Source organism: Ranitomeya variabilis, chromosome 5 (genome assembly GCF_051348905.1).
Source record: "Ranitomeya variabilis isolate aRanVar5 chromosome 5, aRanVar5.hap1, whole genome shotgun sequence".
NCBI lineage: Eukaryota > Metazoa > Chordata > Amphibia > Anura > Dendrobatidae > Ranitomeya > Ranitomeya variabilis.
The window spans coordinates 317,305,383-317,321,335 of NC_135236.1; the positions used below are offsets into that span (position 1 = coordinate 317,305,383).

General features: G+C 39.7%; 1 protein-coding gene and 1 long non-coding RNA gene across 3 annotated transcripts in view; one reads left to right on the forward strand and one right to left on the reverse strand.

Annotated features, from left to right (window-relative positions):
- Nucleotides 1–15,953, reverse strand: part of GRM3 (glutamate metabotropic receptor 3) — a 500,188-nt gene that overhangs the window by 117,673 nt on the left and 366,562 nt on the right. For both annotated transcript variants that reach the window (XM_077264652.1, XM_077264653.1), the window contains one exon: nucleotides 5,649–6,498. In XM_077264652.1, the coding sequence (XP_077120767.1) occupies nucleotides 5,649–6,498 (850 nt within the window). The remainder of the gene's footprint in view (nucleotides 1–5,648; nucleotides 6,499–15,953) is intronic.
- LOC143775912 (uncharacterized) overlaps nucleotides 3,792–15,953 on the forward strand; it is a 52,703-nt gene continuing 40,541 nt past the window's right edge. The window contains exon 1 of the long non-coding RNA XR_013215728.1: nucleotides 3,792–3,941. This is a non-coding gene — a long non-coding RNA (uncharacterized LOC143775912). The remainder of the gene's footprint in view (nucleotides 3,942–15,953) is intronic.

Consider the following 15,953-nt stretch of genomic DNA (forward strand, 5'->3'; position numbering starts at 1 on the left):
CGATACCAGATTCAGAAGATCGCCGACCTCATGGCCGACCCCACACAGGGGTCAGGTCGGGTTTCATGAAACCCGACTTTGCCAAAAGTCGGCGACTTCTGAAAATGGCCGACCCGTTTCGCTCAACCCTAGTCGTGGCCTCTGTCTGTCATGGAAATCCAAGTCGCTGATTGGTCGTGGCAAAACGGCCACGACCAATCAGCGATGGGCACAGTCCGGTGGCAAAATGGCCGCTCCTTCCTCCCCGCAGTCAGTGCCCGCTCCATACTCCCCCAGTCAGCATTCACACAGGGTTAATGGCAGCGTTAACGGACCGCGTTATGCCGCGGTGCAACGCTGCTATTAACCCCGTGTGACCAACTTTTTACTATTGATGCTGACTATGCGGCATCAATAGTAAAAAGATCTAATGTTAAAAATAATTAAAAAAATAAAAAATAGTTATATACTCACCATCCGTCGGCCCCTCGGATCCAGAACCGGCCTTTCCTGCTCCTCTCGACGCACCGGTGACCGCTCCATGCATTGCGGTCTCGCGAGACGATGAGGTAACGGTCTCGCGAGACTGCTACGTCATCACCTCGCGAGACCGCAATGCACTCTTGGGACCGGAGCGCGCGAGGAGCATCGGTGCAATGCGGGGGCCAACGGAAGGTGAGTATATAACTATTTTTTATTTTAATTCTTTTTTTTAACAGGGATATGATGCCCACATTGCTATATACTGCATGGACTGTGCAATATACTACGTGGGCTGTGCAATGTACTACGTAGGCTGTGCAATGTACTACGTGGGCTGTGCAATATACTACATGGGCAATGCGATATATTACGTGGGCTGTGCAATATACTGCGTGGGCTGTGCAATATACTGCGTGGGCTGTGCTATATACTGCATGGGCTGTGCTATATACTATGTGGGCTGTGCAATGTACTGCATGGGCTGTGCAATGTACTACGTGGGCTGTGCAATATACTGCGTGGGCTGTGCTATATACTACGTGGGCTGTGCAATATACTACGTGGGCTGTGTTATACACTACGTGGCCTATGTTATACACTATGTGGGCTGTGTTATACACTACGTGGGCTGTGTTTTATACTGTGTGCGTGGGCTGTTATATACTACATGAGCTGTGTTAGATGCTACATGGACTGTTATAAACTACGTGGCTGTGTTATATGCTATGTGGGCTGTGTTATATACTATGTGGCTGTGCTATATACTCCATAAGCTGTGTTATATACTATGTGGCTGTGCTATATACTCCATAAGCTGTGTTATATACTATGTGGCTGTGCTATATTCTCCATGGGCTGTGCTATATACTCCATGGGCTGTGCTATACACTACGTAGCTGTGCTATATACTACGTAGCTGTGCAATATACCACTTGGCTGTGCTATTTACTAAGTGGGCTGTTATATACTACGTGGCTGTGCTATATACTACATGGCCGGCTGCGAACAATCAGCGACAGGCACAGTCCGGCCGCGAATTGGCGCGGGATTTGAACCACGCTGTGTATTCAATGTATTATTCTAAAATCTTCATAAATAAACTACATACATATTCTAGAATACCCGATGCGTTAGAATCGGGCTACCATCTAGTTTATTATAATCTGCCTTTGTTTTAGCTTCGGGCTGCTATATACAGATGATGACTATACAGTTCTTCTGTGAACTACTGAGACCAATTTCTAGTCATATGCCTGTCCCATAAAATGATTTTATTGGAAATAAAAAAGTATGATTCGAAAAATAGTATCATTAGGGACCTTTCTGTGATTTTCATGTAAAGAATGAAATAGGTCTTTGAAGGCCTGTCTGTGATGACTGTATGCTTCATAGTGTACACAGGAAACAGGCAGGTACCTCATGTCCATGAACAAATAAATAGATAGACAATTTTGCTTTTAGACCATGCCCATTTAATTTCATTTAATGAAACATGAGTGATTTTATTTCTGATTGTCTGGAAAGAAATCATTTCTTGGCTGTTTTTGAAGACTGTGTGATAATATACATACAAGAAAATCAACAAATTCTACAGAAGCAACAATACCTCATCATCTCATCCTCTTTCTGATGGTGTCCCTCAAGGCTTTGCCCTAAGACTTCAACTTTTCTCCATTTATGCCTTTGGCACAACCCACCTTTTCTTATGACAATCCGATTTACCTCTGTAGCCCAGTTGATGCACCTCTACAACCCAGAATTCCAATATGTTTATTAGATACTGTATATCCTTCCACTTCTACTCTTGCTCGGTAAAGTTCAACATTGAGAAGACATAATGTGATACCTTTTCTCTTAAGTAGTCATTTCATCAGACCTATCAATCATGATTAGTAGCACCATACTTTCCTCTCAGAAATCTACTGAATCTGATTCAACCCTGCATTTCCAACCACACATCCAAGCCCTTAGCACCTCCTCTTGCATCCAACTCGCAAACAGTTCTTAAAATCAATCTTTTCTCAAGTTAGAGATATTGTTGCTATGAACAAAATACACGCTCATTCATGGGTAAAAAAAGGGAAGACCTACTACAGGGAGAGGCACCATCCACACCCAACTGATTCCTGTATAGTCTAGAAAGACCCTAGCCACAAAACTCAAAAACACCACCTCAGACCTGGCTTCCTGCAAAGCCATTAAAGGGTTTCTCATAGCTCCTGAGGAACCAAAGAGGAATTCGCAACTCACTGCCAACAGGAGAGGAAAGTGTGCAGGAAGATAAGAAAACTCTGAATCTGAATGAGTATAACCTCCCAGAAACCTAAAAAGGTGAAAGGAAGAGGAACTGTGAAGGAAAACCAACAGACTCACTGCAGGAATTCAACTGGTATTTACCATGTAAGGTAAACCTCTTAGATGAAGGGCTGGAAGTTCATCTAGAAGTACGGACAGCAAGGAAGTACAGTGAAGGATGAACACATAAAACCCAACCCAGAATGTAATAGTGCAGACCAAAATGAGAAAATAGAAAGCACTTGGAGAGGTACAAAACCAAGAAGGGGGAGGAGCAAAGACAATTGAAACCATCAGCATTTGGACAGGGAAGGCAATATTTCAGCAGACAGGGAAACCAACCACGCAGCAACAGGTCAGCAGATCAAATCCCCAAACTGAGCCATGACAAGCATAATTGCTACTGCATGCCTCTTCGTCTCCTGCCTAGATTACTGCAAACTTCTTCTCTGTAGCTTCCCATAGAACACTATTTTGCTTCTCAACCTCACTCTCAACACTGTTGTCTACCAGTTCCATTACTGACTACCCATTGGATACAAAATTCAGTTCACATTCTAGAAATGACTTAGAAGGATAATATGTATTGCTGCAATGTAGACCCCTTATAAAGATATCCCTAAGTCTGATATCGGGGTTGTTGCAGATGGAATTATTGCTTAGTGCCCCTTTAAGGCCCCCTGAAAAACTGAACTGCTGAGTGCCCCTATATGGGAAAGCTACCCGCATCCGTAGTGTGAATAAGATACTGCCCAGATCATAAATGTGATGGGCGTTGCAGAGGCTTGTCCAGCCAGAAGCTTACTTAAATGTGGTAGGTGGCTGCTGGGCAGAGTGGACGCTGGGGGGGTCATGTTCATGATCGCACGCAAAGTACATATACTAGGGATCAATTGGGGTCGGTAACCCTGAGGAATAAGGAAGCATTCCTTTGAAACGTGTTGGTTGGCCTTTTTGATCCCAGTGCCACTCCGTAGCCCTTGTGATGTCACATGGCAGCAGGTCCCGTCAGCCATTTTTTCACTCGGCTGGTGTCCAGAGATGCCACTGGCTGGGGCATCCCTGGCTCTACACAGCATCTAGGTTTCTGCTGCTCTCTGGACCCCGTGGAAATTTTCACAACTTTGCGATCCACACTACCAGACGCTGCTCTGCAATATCCAACAGTCACCTTCCACATTTAGGTAAGCTCATGGCTGGACAAGCATCTGCAACACCCATCACATTTAAAATCTGGGCAGTATATTATTCACACTACGGGTGCGGGTAGCTCCTGGTAGCTTTCCCATATAGGGGCACTAAGCAGTTCAGTTTTTTGGGGGCCTTAAAGGGGCGCTCTGCAATAATTCCATCTGCAACAACCCCGGTATGAGACTTAGGGATATCTTTATAAGTGGTCTACACTACAGCAATACATATTGTCACTGAATGGATACTGGTTGTGATAATCTAGACTCTTTGTGATAAACTTGGCTCTTTGTTTTCACTCACCATCCTCAAGCGTGGTATCAATTATTATTACTTTTTAGAAGCTTTTTAGTGGCAGAATTGGCACCTGTCTGTTTCGATTACCAGCTGCTAAGGTTCTTGTGGTTGTGGAGTACCAGTGTGTTTCATTAGAATATTGACTTAGAAGGATGTTCATAACATGTTCTGTATCCTTCAAATATTTCTGACTTAATCTCTTGTCACTTCCATACATAAAATCTCTGGTCCTCAGAAGACATCCATCTTTGCCCTCCTTTGGTCTTTAGTTCTTAAAACTGATCTTTTCTCAACTTTAAGATAATGCATAAACTACTGCATGCCTCTTTATCTTCAGCCTAGACTATTGCAGCCTCCTTCACTCTTGATTTACATAGAGCACAATTTTTCTCCTGAACTTAATTATCAACTCTGTTGCTTAACAGTCCCATTAATGACTAACAATTTTTTACAGAATTCAGTTCAAATACTTACAATGGCTTAGAAGGCTGTCCATATCACATACTGTATTTCTGACTTAATCTCTCTTTACCTCCTTACATGTAATCTCTGGTCCTCAGAAGACCACCATCTTTGCACATATATTGACTGATTTTCTCATAACTAGCTCCAGGATTTTATCCCTTTAAAACTTTCAAAAACAACCATAAAACCTACATCTTCAGAAAGGCTTCTACCTTCATTGTTTCCTTCCTCCTTTCCTTGTAGATTGTACGCACTCTATCCCTGTGTACTAATTTGACACTCATTTTGTCATGTTTGTTGTACTTATTTTGTACTGTATGTTATGTATATATATATTTATATACACATATTATGTATTGAAAATCCTGGTTGCATCATTTCACATGTATAATGAGATAAGGGCACTTTAAAACAAATAAAAATTATGACTATTTTTGCACAACCTGTGTAGGACCACCAAAACTTCAAAGACACTGGCAGATCAATTTAAATCTTTAGTGCTCAAAAAGTTACAGAAGTTGAATGTCAATGCCATAATACAAGTCAGCATAAGGTTTGTCTAAACATTAGGATCATCTCCTGGTGTTTTAATTCTTCTTGCCTGTGGTTGAAAACAATGGTTTTTCTTAAGTTGTTTACTGTTTCTTATCCTTTTTATGAAGCAGTTTGCATTCAATGAAAAATGTAGGGAACTTAAATTAACATCCAAACTCTTAGCATCTAATTATGTAGCACAACATCTGTACTCTTTGATCATTGGGTTCAAGCTTTCTAATGTTTTTATCTATCTCCTTGTATATAAATTGCTTCACTTCTGCCCATATTCTCCATGGCTTAACCAGATGGAAAAACAGCAATTAAAACCGATCAAAACTCATTAATTCTCATAGCTTGTTTAATTAGTGCATTTTGAGTACTATAAGACTGTCCAAAAAGCTTACCTGTAAAGTTAACTTTCAGCAAATAATCCTTGTAGAGTGTCTTACCATCTACAGTTTTCATGGCATCACAGAGTTGGGAAGTATTTGAGCAAAGAGTCCGTTGCATTTGATGCAGGGCATGTGCCATGGCATACACTGCATTCACTACAAACATAATTTTTGATTCTTGCTCATAGTTAGAGCTGTTGATATTGAGGCGCTTGTCACATGCTTTGTCAGTTTTATTATGAAGACTACATTGAAATTTTTGCTGCCAAAAATCCTTAAACCAAGGGTTTCGATGATTGTTGCTAGGATTGAGGCTTTTAAAATACCTATCGAACTCTTTGACAGGATGTGAAGCAAGTTCTAAAGTAATAGCTCCATATGCTATATGCTCATTGCCTTTTACAATACTTTCTTGTGCACCCCACCCATCACTGGCAATCCATGTAAATGAGGCATTAAACCTGTTGGCAGCTGCTAAAAGTTCTCGTGTATCATCACTCCGCATGAAAAGAACAACAACTTTTGCATTGGGCTTTTGTAAAAGTTCTTTGATAGCGCTGTCGTAGGACTTTTTAATATTTGATCTCCCAACCTTTTCAGAAGTGGCAATGCAAATATTTCTCAGTCGTGCTTCTTGTTCAAAGGCTTCAATTCCTGTCTCCCCATAGTCTCCTTCAGAAGCTACAGTAGACACATAAGTCCAATTAAAGTAACGTAGAATTTCCGCCATTGCTTTTGCCTGATAGAAGTCTGGAGGCACTGTCCTTGCAAAGTAGTCATAACGTGACTTGTCACTGAGTTTGGCACTGGTGGAAGCATAGCTTATTTGAGGAATATGGAAGAGTCTCAGTAAATTAGCCACCTGTGAATACAAAACCAGACTTTAGGAATGATATAGGTGTTTTATCAGAATGTAAAATACATGAAAGAATAATTGGGTTTTTTAACAAATTTTTCTTAAAGGGGAATTCCCATCTCAAAAATACTATTCCAATATGTAGTTAGTTTATGAATAATAATAATAACAATAATAATAATCATAATAGCAAATATGTCGCTTTCCCAATGTGCAGGACATTGCAGTAGTTTCCTTATCCATGTTATGGCCAGTAACAACGAACTAACTGTCACTATGAGTGGTCGTAACTATGAATACCTAAGATACTGCAATGCCTGCACATGGGGTAAGCAACATAGCAAATCAGAAAAACTATACTACATTTCTAATTGCAGAAATTTGTTATTATTACTCCTACTACATATTGAGATAAAATCTTGGAAATTGGAAAACCCCTTTAAATCAAAAGTACAAGTAAATATAAGAAACCTTCTAATATACCTTATTATAAAAAATGCATCTATATTTATCAAACTTCTTTCCTTCTACATTTGTTCTCCTACATTGATCAATGTCTTTCAGTTCACTTGTAAAAATCAGTCTTCGATGAGGCTGGGATATAGACAGAGTATTAACTGAATTGAGGCTTTAGATTACAGTTCATGATAGTCTAAGGAGAGGAATGCTAAATATCTCTGTAGTGAGCTTGTACTTATATATTGCATAAAGCTGGAATATAGACGTTTCCATGAGGTCACTCTGATGTTATAAGATAAAATAATTAATTTTGAAAATATGAAAAACTGCTTTGATAAAACAATACAAGAGGGCATTTCTATATTTTCTGCAGATTTCTGTCTTATGTACAAACATTTGAGAAGTGACATAATGGAAGCTTCAAAGACTACCAAAAAGATGCAGGTATAGCACACATTTTTTTTCCTTGTGCCCCACCCATTATATAGGACATTCCCCCAACCTACAATATTTGAATTAAAAAATGTCATACAAGTCCCTAGAGCACACCCCAAAATAAATACAGAACCTACTCAAACAAATGCAAAGCACACATTGCAGCACATAAAAAAATTGCCCCAATCCCGGTTCTTTATACAGACCCCAGCTTCTTATGCACACACCAGCTCCCCGCCCCACTTACAGACTGCAGTGCAAACCTCAACTTTTTACAGGCCCTAGAAAAAACAGCCTCTGTTTACAAAAGATCAGACCCTAAAACTACCTATTTACAAACCCCAGACCAGCCACTCAGCTATTTACCTTTTTCGGTTCTTGAACTTGCCTTCACTCACAGGCAAAATCCATTGGCTATGGAGGTGCTTGGGAGCAGAGGCAACAACAAGGGACTTGGGAAAAGTAAGTATTTGAGGAGGAGGCTAAGAGATTTGATAACTATTCCAAAAGATCTAACTTTTTTAACTACTGGAGAAATCTGCTGAAAGAGCTTTCAGTGGCACTACTGTGACAACTGGAGGATAAGGGCTATGTGCAATAAAGTTGTTTTCTATGTTGTGTATGAGTCTCTGATTATCGTGGGCTGCATGGAGGAACTTTTCACTAAACTTACCACCTACTAGCTGGTCTAGTGTAGAACACAGAGTTCTGCCCGCAGTCACTGTGTTTTTTGAAAAAGTATTATTGAGAGATAGTACTATGGCATGGTTCTCTGAAGTCTACAGTCATGGTTGAATTTGTTGTCACTCTTGAAATTGTTCTAGAAAATGAAGTATTTCCCCAATAAAATTATTGCAATAGCACGTGTTAGGGTTGGCTGATTGCACTAAATAAATTTAATAAAGAAGTGCAATTGCAACTTGGGGTCCATCGTGCAGAGATGTAAACCTGCAGCTAATGTGTACAATGGTGGAACACACAGAGAGTGATTGGTAGCTTGCACTGATTTAGAAATATCTCAGTGAGCAGCACAAGAAGCTGTGTAACTCGCACACAGAAACAGAATAGGTGCTCTGCTATAGAGCTGTGTCACTCGCACACAGTAACGAAGTAGATGCTCTGCAATAGAGCTGTGTCACTTGCACACAGTAACAAAGTAGTTATGACGCTAGATCCAATCCCTGTTAACCTCACAGGGGATCGAAGCCCACTAAGGGGTAAGTAGCAAACAGTGGTCACACAGTCAGCAAAAGCACTCAACCCACTCCTCTCCGGAGGTGCCAGAATTCTAATGGCTCAGTAGGGTGATTTCTGGACTTAGTCTCTAGAGCGTTCGCTCGTCGCTGCCTACCGCTGGTTACCATAGGCTTGGCTGAAGAGCCAGCAGTTACCAGATGAATAGCACGAGCCTGAGCAAGATGCTGGGACTGACGTCTATGCTCAGCAGCACCTGCAGTGGCCAAAGCTGGATGGGAGATCGCAGATGCAGGCAAGGCTTGGAATCTACCCTATGGAGCGGGAGAATCCCAGTGCCTAACAGCATGTTTTGTTATGCACATTTATTTCCTTTGCATGTATTGGAACCACACAAAAATGCAAAAAAAGGTAAATTGGACATTATTTCACACTGAACCCCCAAAATGGTCCGGACAAAATTGTTAGCGCCTTTCCAAAATTGAATAAACAACTTTGTTTCTAGCTTGTTTCAAGCAAGTGATGCTCATTTCAGCTCACTTGCAGAAAGTAACAGGTGTGAACAATATGAAAATGACACCTGAAATCAGATAAAAATGGAGAAGTTAACTCAATCTCTGTATTGTGTTTCTGTGTGCCAGATTAAGCATGGAAAAAAGAGAAGAGAACTGTCTGCAAGTGGTTTATAGATCCACTTTATCACAGAGCCAGACATGCCCAGGAAGGGGAGTAGCTAAGTGGCTACCTGGTATTCACTGGAGCTCCTGATGGTGAAGACAGACTGGGCTGCAGGCCACCACCAGTTACTACTCCTACACAGACACTGGTAATGCAGCTGCCGACCCCAGAGTTTGGGTTCCCTGACACAGGTTGACGTGACCACGGTCGCTGACAAGCACTGAGTTGGATATTGAAGATAGGTTCTTTTTCATGCACGTATATATCAGAAATCAGTTTTGGAGCTGTCAGTACTAGGACCAAGGACATTGGACACAGTTCTGGCTACACAGAGACCAAGAGACCTGTTAAAGTTACAGCAGAAGTGGTTAAAGGATTAGGATACCACCAAAGCAGTCACAGGAGCACGGACAAACTATACTAGGCTAACAGGAACACGGGATACGGGAATAACTATAACAGACTACAATGGGGGACTGGGCAACACACACCACTAAGCTATTTGGGATTGCGCCTTTAACAAAATTATTGGCTGGGAGACATCTTGCAGGGGAGATCACATTAACTAAATGCCATCCAGCTGTTAGCTGGGGGCATTTTTCCATGTGCACGTGCTGCACCCTTAAAAGCAGGGGAGCTTGCAGAACCATGCGGATGCACTGGCAGAAGTTACACTGAGGACATTAAAGCCAAAATTGTTGGAAAATATCAGCAATATCAAGGTTACAAGTCCATCTCCAGAGATCTTGATGTTCCTTTTTGTCCATGGTGCGCAACATATTCAAGAAGTTTACAACCCAAGCCACTGTAGCTAATCTCCCTGTACATGGATGGCAGAGAAAAATTGATGAAAGCTAAGCAATGCAGGATAGTATGGATGGTGGATAAGCCGTCCTAATCAACTTTCAAAGAAATTCAAGCTGTGCTGCAGGCTCAGGGTGCATCAGTGTCTACGTGAACTATCTGTCGATATTTGAATGAAATTAATTGCTATGGCGGGAGACCCCTACCGACACACAGACATAAAAATGCTAGACTGCAGTTTGCAAAAATGTAGGTGAGTAAGCCAAAATCATTCTGGGAAAGTGTCTTGTGACAGGTGAGAGCAAAATAGAGCTTTTTGGTGAAGGACATCATTCTACTGTTTACCAAACGTAGAATGAGGCCTACAAAGAAAAGAACACAGTACCTACAGTAAAATATAGCAGAGATTCAAAATTATTTTGAGGTTGTTTGCTGCATCTGGCACTGCGTGCCTTGATTATGTGCAAGACATCATGAAATCTGAAAGTTACCAAAGGATTTTGTGTTGCGATGTAGTGCTCAGTGTCCATCGAGAAGGACAATGACGCCAAACCTACTTCAAGAAGTACCAAGAAAATTATGGAAACAAAGGAGAGCTCTTAAGTGTCCAGCAATGAGTCTGGATCTAAATCCCATTGAACACCTGTGGAGAGATCTTAAAATTGTTGTTGCTAGAAGGCACCCTTCAAATATGAGAGACCTAGAGCAGTTTGCAAAAGAAGAGTGGTCCAAAATTCCAGTTGAGAGGTGTAAGAAGCTTGTTGATGGTTATAGGAAGAGATTGGTTGCAGTTTATTCCAAAGGTGTGCAGCCAAATATTAAGTGGAGGGTGCCGACAAATTTTTCCTGCCCATTTTGGGGATTTTGACTGAAATTATGTTCAATTTGCCTTTTGTTTCTCTGTGTTTTTTGTGTTGTTCCAATACACACAAAGGAAATAAACATGTGTTTAACAAAACAAGTGTAATTGCTATAGATTTCTGGGAAAAATACTTAACTTCTGGAACAATTTCAAAGGAGCCAACACTTTCCGTCATGACTGTAAATGAACTCCTCTGTTTTTGTGAGTATTTTGGATATTTTAGGGTAGTTGGGAAGTTCTGGTTTTTGTATAGCAAGTATTAGTTTCTTTCAAAGTTCAGTTTCTGCTGCTTTAGCTGCAATAATTACAAATAGTTGACATTGTTACAAGGTAATATTTTTGTATGTGCCATTTTATTCACATCTATTGACCAATTGTACTGAGACCATACAAATAAATTTATGTGGATAAAATATTTAAGTCACATCTATATTCATTGCATTTTCATTATTGCTTTGCAGATTGTCCCAAAATTAAAATAGCTCTTAGCGGCTGGAGATTTATTGCTATTAATGCTGTTTACGGTACTAAATATGCAATACTGCAGACATTTCTAACTTCACTCCCATGGTATTCCTGCGCATCAAAATTTGATGGGGATGAACTGTTTTATTTACCAGCAAGCCTGATACGCATCTGAAAAATGTATCCAACATCATCCTACAAAAGATCCATGCACAGCTCATAAAGTCCCTTTCACTCCCTTAAACAACAAAATGCATAATTTACCTGCGCCTCTGTAGAATACATTTCTTCTTTGACAATAAATGCCATTTCTTCATTATATAGTAAATAAAAGGAAAGGATATTAAACTAGCAGTAACACCTCTTGGCTATTTTGAGAATGGTAATTGCCATTTTTTTAATTTGGGTTCCTGGATGAATGCAGACTTCTATTAACATATGCTTTGTTATTTTAATGTTTTCTGAACTCAAAAACAACACTGAAAGTCCCCCAATGTGCATAAATAAATTAATTACAGAAATAACTTGGCTGCCAATACAGTAGTGAAACCGCAATAATTTATTAAGTCATGGGCATGATATGATTAAGCCAGAGGAAATAAACTTTCTTTCATTCTGGCCGGTTCAGACTTAGTTACTAGTCAAGTCAATTCCTAGATAAATTTCTCCTTTCATCCAAATATGCAATATATACAGGTGTATCTCACAAAATTAGAATATCATCAAAAAGTTAATTTATTTCAGCTCTTCAATACAAAAAGTGAAACTCTTATATTAGAGTCATTACAAACAGAGTGATCTATTTCAAGTGTTTATTTCTGTTAATGTTGATGATTGTGGCTTACAGACAATGAAAACCCTAAAGTCATTATCTCAGTAAATTAGAATACTTTATAACATCAGATTGAAAAAAATATTTTAAAATCCGAAATGTTGGCCTACTGAAATGTATATACAGTAAATGCACTGAATACTGGGTCGGGGCTCCTTTGGCATCAATTACTGAGTCAATGCAGCATGGCATAGAGGTGATCAGCCTGTGGAACTGCTGAGGTGTTATGGAAGCCCTGGTTGCTTTGATAGCAGCATTCGTCTATATTGTGGGGTCTGGTGTCTCTCATCTTCCTCTTTACAATACCCCATAGATTCTCTATGGGGTTAAGGTTAGACGAGTTTGCTGGCCAATCAAGCACAGTGATACTGATGTTTTTAAACCAGGAATTGGTACTTTTGGCAGTGTGGACAGGTGCCAAGTCCTGTTGGGGAATGGAATTTACATCTGCAAAAAGCTTGTCGACAGAGGAAAGCATGAAGTGCTCTAAAATTTCCTTGTAGATGGCTGTGCTGACTTTGGTCTTGATAAAACACGGTGTACCAATACCAGCAGTATAGGTACACTTTTTGCATTGAAGAACTGAGCTCAGACCAACGCAGTGGGAAGCCGGGAGTTAATCAACATAATGTCGACAGAGTAGAAGAAAACAAGTTTATGGAATCACTAGAATCACCAAAAGGAACGGCCTATGACTACTCTGAGCTGGGAGAGATCATCTCCAGGCAGCACAGACAGCTAGTAAGCAACTACCTGGCAATAAGTGCTTACCTCCATAGGGATAGTAAAAAAAAGTCCCGAATAACCCTTATAAGGCAGAAGACGGCATGTAAGTATGGAAAAGATGATTGTTAAAAAGTAAGGACACATAATCTCATAATAAAATAGTATTAGCATAAGAGCAATATGCCTGCCAAAATTGCATCTATATTTAGACCCTATGACTGGCAGTAAGCGTGTGGTCGCTACAAATGATACTATTAACTAAGAATTGTGGAAATTGCTACTAAATATATGGAAATTTTATTCAGAATTAGGGAATCACCAGTCACAAGGATTTATCATCTACCCAGTCAATAGGGGAAAATTACCAGATTGGTTGAGGTATATATGTTGGGATCCCACCAATCAGATGACGCTAAACTCCTACTTATCTTGCACTTAGCACCTTCTAGTGGATCAGTGACAAATCTTTCTCACAGGAATATCTCTTTAATTTGCATTGTGTGCTACCATTATTTAGCCCTTTGTAGCATGAGCATTTGGACATTGTATGGATCTACTGTATATAGTAACTGCATTTAGGCACTTGTGGGTCATTTCGATCTGATTAAAACTACTATTTAAAAAAGTTTAAATAGTATTAAATTACTATAGAAAATGTTTTCCACAGTGATATTAATGACCATTTGTTAGGTCATCAATATCTGATTGGTAAGGTACCAACGCCTGGAACCCCACCTCAGATATGAACACGGTGACAGAGCGAAACACTTCCAATCCATCACACTGTTCAGTGGCCATTCTAGAGGACTGCAGAACAGGTCCATTCATTTGGAAAGAAGCTGTTCTTCAGTGCCCGAGAGTAGTCACTAAAATCATGCACATGTCTTGTACAACATTTTCATTGGTGCAATTTGAGCAAGAATCTCTGACACGTTTAGCCTAGTAAATCTCCAGCACTGTCCTTTTCTTGTGCCTGAAGGACATCATTACAGATGTTTCCTGCTCTGGCTAAGAGATTAAGTTCTTCTTTATTAACCTAGAAGTTCCTAATAGGACTTTTAGAAATAGGTTTACTAACCAGTTTCCCTGTATGCCTACTGCACTGGTCAGTATGGTGTATAGTGACTAGTAACTGCAATGCTGTGCGGAAACATTCTTCAATCGCCAAATGTTTAGATAGGTCACCTTGCTTTTATCTGAGTTGTTTATTATGTGTCTATGTGTGTTTGAAATAGTAAAATGAGAATGTAAGCGCCACAGGAGCTTTTCTTACATATAAATAAATGATGACTGCAATTACAAAGGTAAGAAATATCTGCTCAAAAACAGATTCTAGAAGTGTGATATGCTTCAGGCACGCAAGGTATATTACTGAAATTAATAAAATGATGGGTCTTTTTTCATTTTCATAAATACATTATTATTTAAAAGTAAATAGATATAAGTTTTATTGTAAAATGGCATATTTATTAGTGTTAAGCTAAAATAATCACTGTATAACTAGACCAAATGAGATATGTCTTAAATATTCAAAATGTTAAGACCCAATTACACAGGACAAAATTCAACAAATGAGGCGGTGGTCAACCCACAGATGAGCAAAACATTGATTTTACTGTTCATTCTTGACAATAAATTATATTTTTGAAAGTAGATTCCCTCATGTGAGCAGGTGACATGCTGCTAACAAAACAATATTAACAATCCTTCTGTTTCAATGTAATTTGTCATTTATATAGTGGATTGATGATGGTTTATGGCCCTTAAGGTATAAATGCAAAATATATTAAGCTCATTTGCGCAAAAATATTTTTTATCAAACTTATCACATGGAGAAATAGAGAAATATGTATAGCTGCCACAAGATGCCTTACCAGTGAAAGTCATGAGGAGTTCTTCTGACACATTAACATTTCCTTGGATTCAAATTTAGTGCATATAATAAGGTCAGACATTGTTTGTCCAGTTATGTGATGCATATAATAAGGTCAGACATTTTCCAGTTACCGGTATGTAAAAAAGATTTTTCACACTTTAAACACAGTTTATACTTTTGAGGAACTTTATCAGGCAGTTATATTTCATGAAAAAGAGAAAAAAAGCCGTCTCACTGCTAGAACAAGGAGATCCAGTGTGCACATAGAATGCCAGATAGTGTTTGAAACGTGTCGCTTTTTGCTTTTCTGCTTCCATCTCTGTATTGTTACTATGTTTTAAGAATTTTCCAATTTTTCTAACTTGCACCCATGCACTGGAGCAAGCCTATTTGTCTTTCAGTTATATTTCATTTTGTATGCTAATGTTCTTGAAAACATCTTCAATAGATGTAAGGTTAAGAACGGAATCAGTTTAATGTGTTTAATGAGTATTATCAGTTGGCCTCTAATATTCTCCAGCATAATTACTACTTAGATATGTACATTGTGTAAAAATATATTGATATTGGTCCCCACCATCTTAGAGAAGGGCATGACAGTGATTGGCTTGCTTTCTGCGGTGTCACAGGGGCGTGCACGCCGACCACCATCTTACTTCTGCTGATCTGAGCATAGGGAGAGGTTGCTGCAGCTTCGCCAGAAGCAGGGATATACTTAGGGAGGGAAGATTAACCCCAAAACCGCTTGTGCTGTAGCGATTTCCACTGTCCAACACCACCTTTTCTTTGCAGGGACAGTGGAGGCTAGATTTTTGTGCATCAGCTCTGTAGCTTATAAGGCTCCCTGATAGCTGCATTGCTGTTTGTACGCCGCTGTGCAAACCAACTGCTTTTTTAAAAGCAAAAATCCTGTTGCTCCTTTCTGCACAGTTCTATTGTTTATTTGTCCACACTTTGTGTGCAGCAGTCCTTTTTATTGCTGGCTGCCATACTTGTCCTGAGATCATTGTAGGGAGATTGTTATTGTAGTACAGTCCCTTTTTTTTATATATCTTCCAGCCACGTTCTGCCACTTACATTGTGTAGTGTAATACAGTGGGCCTGGTTTTTGCAGCAGTCTCCCACATAAT